Here is an 8,941-nt window from a genome sequence, read left to right as displayed (position 1 = left end):
TGAAGTTTTTTTCAGAGAATTACCCTACAAAGTTTTAGTACGTGTAACATTACCCATAATTTTTTTATTGGTTAATTGCTCTCAATTAATCACAATCCGTGCAAATGGAGACAACGAGCGACAAAGACTTCGCAAAATTTGATAAACACAAACCCCTTTGGGAAAAAGTGGAACCGCAGAATCTGTTGGAAGTAAAAGAAAGAAATAAAAAAAACGGACGGATAAAGAATGATCTTTTTATTACTTCAGGCATTCATGACCAGTTACATAAAGAGCAATTCGTTTATTCGGAAGCAATTGTCAGTCGAAGCAATCACGTATGGAGAATATAGGGGTAATCCGACGTCTTGGAGGTCAACGCATCCACTTAGTTGTGGTCGTACCAAAACTGCGCCTGGAGGTAGTCAATCACCTTCTTGTCCAGTTGGAAGGCCTTGGTGAGAACATCCGCCGAAATGGGCGGCTTCGACCCAAAGACCGCATTAGCGATGGTAATGACTCCTGGGTTTTGGCTGCTCGGAGTGGCAAAGGCCAGCGCGGAGGTGTTTCCGATGTTCAGCTGGAAGTGAATGAGACCTATTGGGAACACAAACACATCCCCTTTGTACAGGACTTTGGTGAGGAGTGTGTTGTTCAATTGGTTGGATGTGATGAAGCCGACAAGCAGTGTGCCCTCAGCCACGACCAGAATCTCGGTCCCACGAGGGTGAGTGTGGGGAGGGTTCAGGCCACCCGGAGCGAAGTCGATACGAGCCATGGAAATGCCGAGAGTGTTGAGCCCTGGAAATTGGTCCACAAAAGCGGGAGTGACTTTCGATTCGAGCGAGTTCGCGCTATTCCCTGGGTATTTGAACCCCTTAAAGAGGAGGTCATCTGCTGTGACTTGTTTTGGGTCCTTGCAAAACTTTCCATTCAAAAATACTGCACAAGAAACAGAATTCATGTCATTAGGCTCTTATCCAAGCAGAAACCCTTTTAGGAGCTAATTCCTTTAGGATCATTAGAGCAGAAATATACGAGAGACACTATGGCAGAGATCCAACCTTTAGGGTCATTGATGGCCACGCAGAAGTCTTGAAGAGCACTCGGGTCATAGGCAAGAGCGGTGGCGGTTGCCAGAGCCATGATGAGAAGGCTAATTGGTAAAAACTTCATAATGGTTGGGCAGCGGAGAGTTGGGGCTTTGATGTCTTCTCTTCTGTTGTTTGCTTGAGATAGGAGTGAGATGTCATGTATGGAGACATTCTCCCTTTTTATAGATGGTGGTGGTGATGATCCAGTGCTAAATTTTCACCGATAAGTAACACTTCCCAGATCTGTACAAAGCCTCCAATGGTTGTAGTTTATTTCTTCTTCCAAGAGATGGATTGTTCCACATCTGCTACAACATCATGCCTTCTTACTTTGACCCTTCCTCTATCCCGGATAAGAAAAAGCATGTCATCTTAAGTGTCCGGTTTCCTTCTTTACTGTTTTGATGTCTTGCGTGTTGGAAATTAAACCAAATTCATTAAGTATTGCCAAGGTTTCGATGAGTCCATTAGACTCCCAAGGCGCATGCATGCGCTAGTGCATGAATCAAGAATTTTCTTTAATGCTTTGTAGTTTCTCCAAGTGTCTTTTAGAGTAACAATGTTTTGATTAATGCATTTAGTTGTTCTTTATTTATGAGTCGTGTAATTGAAGAGTCATTGTATTATGCCTATATAAAGTCTTGTCTTGTAACCATTTCGGTGTGGGTGAATCGATTGTGAATACAGTATATTGAAAAGCCACCTTTCGTCTCCTCTTCCTTGTGTGAACAAAGTTCCTTTGTGAGTGCTTGTTGAGTGCCCCACAGTCGATTTCTCCCAACAAATTGGTATCAGAGCTTCACGGTTTCGTGATTATGGCATCAACAAGCAACCTTCCTTTTCAGTATCCAGTCCTCACCAAAGAAAACTATGGCAAGTGGGCTTCCGGAATGAAAGCCATACTCGGCGCCCATAGTGTGTGGGATCTCGTCAACAATGGCTATGATGAGCTAGATGAAGATGTTGCGTTGACTCAAACTCGGAGGAATGCGTTGGAGAAGACTCGTTCGAAAGATCAACTCGCATTGTCAATCATCTTTCAAGCCTTGGATGATTCCATGTTCGAAAAAGTCTCGAATGCTACTACATCCAAGGAGGCATGGGAGATTCTTCAAACCACGCACCAAGGTGTTGAGAAAGTAAAGAAGATTCGTCTTCAAACTTTGAGAGGTGAATTTGAGGTAATTCGTATGAAAGAATCTGAGTCGATTTCTGATTATTTCACAAGAGTTTTAGCTATTGTGAATCAGATGAAAAGGAATGGCGAAGATGTTCCCGATGTTCGTGTTGTTGAAAAAATCTTGCGGTCATTGGATAAGAAGTTCGACCACATCGTCGTCGCTATCGAGGAATCAAAAGATGTCGATTCTATGACGGTCGATGAGCTCATGGGTTCGTTACAAGCCCATGAAGAAAGACTGAAAAGAAACAAGTCCGAGCCGGTGGAGGAAGTACTCCAATCTCGATTGACTATCCGAGATGACAAGGGACAAAGAAGTGACCCTATGCAAACTTGATGGGCCAATCAAGATCGTGAACAAGGACGCGGTAGAGGCGGTTTCCAAGGAAGAAGCCGTGGACGAAGCGGAGGAAATTTCGCCCGAAGCAATGAGTGCTTTCATAATCAAAGAAGTGCTCGTGGAAGAGGAAGAAACACAAATGCACGGTATGATAAATCAAAGGTTCGATGTTATCGTTGTAATAAATATGGCCATTATGCTTATAAGTGTTGGCAGAAAGAAAGTGCGGCAGCAAATGAAAAGGCGAACTTGGTGAATGATGGTGATCAAGTTCTTATGCTGGCATTTAAAGAAAATGCTGATGAAAAAAATGATACGTGGTACTTGGACACTGGAGCAAGTAACCACATGTGCAATCGAAAGGAGATATTCGTCGAAATGGATGAGACAGTAAAAGGAAAAGTCTTGTTCAGTGATAATTCCCAAATTCTTGTCGAAGGGAAAGGTACGATTCTAATTTGTCTGAAGAATGGAACACGTCGGTTTATTACTAACGTGTATTATGTACCGAAGATGTCAAGCAATATTTTGAGTTTGGGACAGCTTCTTGAGAAAGGATTTACTGTCCGGATGAAAAATCTATGTCTTATGTTGAGAGATCGCAATAATAAGTTGATTGCGAATGTAAAGATGTCGAAGAATAGGATGTTCACTCTGAACATCAAAGATGAAATGTCTACATGCCTTCAAGCATTTGTAGACAATCCTTCGTGGCTATGGCACTTGAGGTTCGGCCATCTCAATTTCAACGGACTCAATATGCTTTCTCGCAAGAAGATGGTGTATGGCTTACCGCATATTGATCATCCCGATCAATTATGTGAAGGGTGTGTTATTGGCAAGCATTCTAGAACCAGCTTTCCAAAGGTGTCGAAGTATCGAGCGAAGAAGCTACTGGAGTTGATTCATTCTGATGTATGTGGTCCGATCACTCCTCGGTCATACGGTAATCATCGATACTTTGTTACGTTTATTGATGATTTTACTTGAAAGACTTGGGTGTTTTTCTTGAAAGAAAAATCAGAAGTGTTTGATACGTTTAAGCACTTCAAGAAAATGGTTGAAAAGGAGAGTGGTTATTTTATCAAGTCTTTAAGAACTTATCGTGGAGGAGAATTTACTTCTGGAGAATTCAATCAATTTTGTGATTATCATGGTATTCGACGTTTTTTAACGGCGCCGTACTCCCCACAACAAAATGGTGTGGCTGAGCGAAAAAACAGAACCATTCTCGACATGGTTCGTAGTATGTTGAAAAGCAAAAATTTGTCAAAGGAGCTTTGGGCCGAAGGCGTCGGATGTGCAATTTATCTGCAAAATCGATGTCCCACGCAAGGACTCGATGGTGTTACTCTCGAAGAAGCATGGACCGGGAGAAAACCTACGGTTTCTCACTTGAGAATTTTCGGGAGCATTGCTTATGCTCACATACCTGACTAGAAAAGATCGAAGCTAGAAGACAAGAGCAAGAAGCTTATTTTTATCGGGTATGATTCCTCATCGAAAGCATACAAATTGTTTGATCCTGTTACTTTGAAAGTATATGTAGCGAGAGATGTGAAGTTCGATGAAGATGCTTTGTGGGAAGACAATCGACAAGTCGTCGAATCCGCTCGTAGTGATTACGTCGAAATGGGGCGTTATTCGGTCGAAATAGAAGACAACTCATCGAACCCTTCATCTTCCTTTCCAACATCATTTTCAAGTCCAAGTTCATTATCACCAACTTCTTCAAATGGTGTTGATGAACCGATAGCACCAAGATCGAGAAGATTATCTGAACTTTATGAAACCACCGAAGAACTCCATCTTGTATGTCTTCTCGCAGATTGTGAACCACTTATTTTCGATGAAGCTGCTAAAGAAGAAAAATGGAGAAAAGCCATGGATGAAGAAATAGAAGCCATCGAAAAGAATCAAACATGGGAACTCGCAGATCTTCCGAAGGACAAAAAGGCGATCGATGTCAAATGGGTGTATAAGGCCAAGAAGAACGAGAAAGGAGAAGTCACTCGTTATAAGGCTAGACTAGTCGCAAAGGGCTACAAGCAAAAAGCTGGGATCGACTATGACGAGGTGTTTGCAACTGTCATCCGAATGGAAACCATCCGACTAATGATTTCCATTGTAGCTCAAAAACGGTGGCCCATATATCAAATGGATGTCAAATCGGCATTCTCGAATGGTGTTCTTGAAGAAGAAATTTATGTCAAACAACCACTTGGGTTTGTTGTGAAAGGTCATGAAGACAAAGTGCTGAGATTGAAGAAAGCTTTGTATGGGCTTAAGCAAGCTCCAAGAGCTTGGAACTCCAGAATCGATGCTTATTTCAAGGCGAATGGCTTCAAACAATGTCCGTACGAACATGCTCTCTACTTGAAGCACGAGAAAGGTGATGTTTTATTGGCATGTTTATACGTCGATGATCTTGTCTTCACAGGAAATAATTCCGGATTGATCGACACTTTTAAAGCGTTGATGGTGAAAGAATTTGAGATGACAAATAATGGTCTCATGAATTATTTTCTGGGTATCGAAGTAAAGCAAAATGCAGATGGGATTTTTATTTCCCAGAAAGGATATGCTGAAAATATCCTTGAGAAATTCAACATGAAAAATTGCACTTCGGTTAATACTCCGATGGATTGTGGTGCAAAACTGTCGAAGTTCGATGAAGGTGTCGATGTTGATTCGACATATTATAGAAGCTTGATTGGAAGCTTGAGGTATTTGACCTGTACCAAACCGGATATCATGTACAGTGTTGGAATTGTGAGTCGATATATGGAGAATCCAAAGACATCTCATCTTAAAGCAGCGAAGAGGATACTTCGGTACATCAAAGGTACTATCTCTCTTGGCTTGTATTATTATCAATCTGAACTATTTCAACTCAGAGGTTATTCGGATAGTGGCTATGGGGGAGATGTCGATGACCGAAAGAGCACTACGGGTTTTGTATTTTATCTCGGTGAAACTGCTTTTACATGGTCATCAAAGAAGCAATCTAGTGTTACTCTGTCGACATGTGAAGCGGAGTATGTTGCTGCATCATCGTGTGTGTGTCATGCGATATGGTTGAGAAAGTTGCTAAAAGAAATCCATATGGAGCAAAAGGATGCAACGGAAATTTTTGTTGATAATGTTTCTGCCATTGCTTTGGCAAAGAATCCAGTTTTTCATGAGAGGAGCAAGCATATCGATGTTCGATATCATTTTATTGGAGAACAAGTCAACGATAAACAAATCGAAGTTGTGCACGTGAAGACCGGTGATCAAGTCGTAGATATTTTTACGAAACCTCTCAAGATCGAAGTGTTTCGGAAATTCAGAAGTTTACTTGGAATGATCGACGGAAGAGAATTTGGTTTAAGGGGGAGTTTTGTTGGAAATTAAACCAAATTCATTAAGTATTGCCAAGGTTTCGATGAGTCCATTAGACTCCCAAGGCGCATGCACGCGCTAGTGCATGAATCAAGAATTTTCTTTAATGCTTTGTAGTCTCTCCAAGTGTCTTTTAGAGTTACAATGTTTTGATTAATGCATTTAGTTGTTCTTTATTTATGAGTCGTGTAATTGAAGAGTCATTGTATTATGCCTATATAAAAGCTTGTCTTGTAACCATTTCGGTGTGGGTGAATCGATTGTGAATACAGTATATTGAAAAGCCACCTTTCGTCTCCTCTTCCTTGTGTGAACAAAGTTCCTTTGTGAGTGCTTGTTGAGTGCCCCACGATCGATTTCTCCCAACATTGCGTAGGTTCAGATTCATCCCGATTGAGAGAGGGTCAATACTTCTCTAAGTGCACCGTATGATCATATCGATTTGTCAATTGCAAATGATGTAGGTAGCAGTGTTTTCACATGGATCTCCATCCTCCGTCTCTCCATCCTTCACTAGGAAAACACTTGCCTGGCTGCCGATTCACTTCTATGGATATCGTGCTTAGTTTCTTATACAAACATGTAGGGTGTTTCACACATAAAGAGAATATCCACAACAAATGCCTCTGTTGAGAAAACTTCCTAATATATTTTGAAGATGACAAAATTATCCTTAGTTTATCCTGAAGATAATAAATGCATCTAAGTGGTTTTCTTGAGAAAGGGAAGTTTGTTGAATCCTCTCAAAAAGTTACATCATAGATATTACCAAAGTAATGGCAAGAATATCATCAGAGCTTATTCCCAAATATATTATCAAGGCATTTGATACCATCAAATTCTATGTGAGAGCTAAATATCATCAAATTACAAAGTCCACTTATGGATTTATATATTCAGATCAAACTTCATCGCTTATATATTGTTAAAGCTAGTAATTTGGCTCGGATTTCCTAGTATAGAAAGCATTGCTTGATCTTCAAGCTTAAAGATTATTTTGCGACACAATGCAAGACATCTTTGATTGATTTCCAATCATTCCAAGGCAAGCTACCCTACTTATGAAAACCAAGATTGGTTTGTATGGGCAGCCTATCAACGGAGTTTCTGATTTTATTCCTCAACGACTCCTCCATTTTCTTTAAGCAATCTCGTTCATGAGTTGACTGGAGAGTGATGCTTTGAGGACTGTCTAACGGGTAAATTGGAAGTGAATGAGTATAAAAGGAGACCGAGGTGCTGAAGAGAAAAGGTGAGATCAAGAATCAAAATTCCACAGTTCAAGAGAGCTTCATACTTGTCTTTTGCGAGCTTCAAATTGTAATACTTGAGAGCCATTGAAAGAGTGATCGTGAGAGATAGTGAAGCCTATCAAACTTGAGTATTGTCGCTTACTTCTATAACCTCTACTGATTGTCCAGTGGAATCCGGTCGGTGGGTTATCATCGCAGGAGACAGGATGTAGGCTTGCACTAAGCCGAAGCACTACAAATTATGTATGCAAATTTCTCTATCTCTCAACTCTTGCTAATTACTTTTGATAGAATCTTGCGCATTGGTGAATATCATCATACCACTAATAATATTCATACTTTGTTCTCACTCGTTTTTTATAATACTCAACTTGATTGTGTTATTTCCACATTAATTTATCAAATTTTGTTAAAATCACATGTTCTCCCTCCTTTAGGTGATATTCTAACCTTAAACAGCCTCAAAAAACTCTAAATAAGGGCCCCAAGTACCATCATTTTCTCAAAAAATGGTCTAATGTTCTTATTTTAAATGAGGATGACAGTTTGAAATAATGGCCTGAAGTGGCCATGGCTATTTCAAATAAGGGCCTAACCTTGCTGGCTGATTAGTAGATAAATATTCTGGCCGGTCAATGGCATTTTCTTCAAAATATAAACTTAACATAATTTTTAGTTAAATTAAATTAAAAATTAAAAAAAGGAAGTACAGGCGGGAGGGTTGGGCTAGCTACCCCACCGCCGACCATAGGCGAGGATTGCCTTTTTTTAGACCGATATGGCCACTTCAGGCCCTTTTTTGAAGCAGTGTCCACTTGAGGCCCTTATTTGAGGCAATAACGGCACTTCAAGCCCTTATTTGAAATAAGATCCAATGCTCTTATTTGAGAAAATGAGGGCACTTCGGACCCTTATTTGAAAGTTTCTAATGCGAAATGTATTAGTAGTGCATTTCCGGATCGATTGGACAGGCATAAATCTAATCGGAAGGCGAAACGGTAATGTGCCAAAAATCGGCTGACATGGTCGACGACATTGGATCGAGCTCAAATTCGGCCGGCTAAAGCGAAACAGCATCCCGACGATGGATTTTGGCGATTCGGGATAGTCTAGATTGGTTTTCCTATTTTTTTTAGTATTTTCGGGGATTTGTTTTACTATTAATGGCAGTTTTGTAATTTTGGATTTTGATGTTTAGAATCCTATTAGGATTAGGATTAAGGTTAACACCCTCCAAAAGGTGTGTTTGTGACGTTTTTGGGGATGATCATTATTATTTTATTATCAAACTTTTCGAGATTTCTCTTTTAGGCAAGGATTTGCTTATTATCTTCGCTGTCTGCTGCGTCATTTTCATAATTTTCTATGTCTGGATACCCGTGCTAAAAAAATTCGAAAGTGTCATTTAAAGTTGAACTAGCCCTATGCATCCATTATAGACTAGAAAATCTGAAAATTTTATAAAGATTGAATGACTAATTCTCGATGAGAACGCGTTTATTTTCGCACGCAAACAACATGGAGGAATAAATAATTTTTGTGGACTTGGCAGCGTTCCTGGCTTCAGCCGCTTTCTGCAGGCCAATTGCTGGGACCAAGTCAAATGACTAACTCCTATAAATGAAGTTGCTAACAGGCAGCAATTCACATCAATCCTCAACGAAACAAAATTTCCGACACAGCCAAAACCAAGCCCAGAAATTTTTCTGCC

The 8,941-nt window shown here is 40.3% G+C and overlaps 1 protein-coding gene across 2 annotated transcripts; it reads right to left on the bottom strand.

Annotated features, from left to right (window-relative positions):
* Positions 1 to 237: 237 nt before the first annotated feature.
* On the bottom strand, positions 238 to 1,155 carry LOC125315001 (germin-like protein subfamily 1 member 7). 2 transcript variants are annotated; one of them, XM_048278725.1, is made up of 2 exons: positions 1,044 to 1,155; positions 238 to 921 (listed from the first exon to the last, which is right to left on the bottom strand). In XM_048278725.1, exons 1-2 carry the CDS (start codon positions 1,153 to 1,155, stop codon positions 368 to 370), a joined length of 666 nt encoding a protein of 221 aa, XP_048134682.1. In that variant the 3' UTR covers positions 238 to 367. The 2 variants fall into 2 exon arrangements, with proteins under 2 accessions (XP_048134682.1, XP_048134681.1); XM_048278724.1 differs by having other exon boundaries at positions 238 to 943; positions 1,060 to 1,155.
* Positions 1,156 to 8,941: the final 7,786 nt, after the last annotated feature.

The sequence above is a fragment of the Rhodamnia argentea genome, chromosome 5, assembly GCF_020921035.1.
Source record: "Rhodamnia argentea isolate NSW1041297 chromosome 5, ASM2092103v1, whole genome shotgun sequence".
Taxonomy (NCBI): Eukaryota; Viridiplantae; Streptophyta; class Magnoliopsida; order Myrtales; family Myrtaceae; genus Rhodamnia; species Rhodamnia argentea.
Note: the sequence above shows the minus strand (reverse complement) of the source record. Positions and strands in the feature narration are given on the sequence as shown.

Coding starts and splice junctions, on each gene's coding strand:
- LOC125315001 (XM_048278724.1), bottom strand. CDS start 1,155: ATGAAGTTTTTACCAATTAGCCTTCTCATCATGGCTCTGGCAACCGCC. Junction 944..1,059: donor TTCAAGACTTCTGCGTGGCC/ATCAATGACCCT, acceptor GAGCCTAATGAC/ATGAATTCTGTTTCTTGTGC.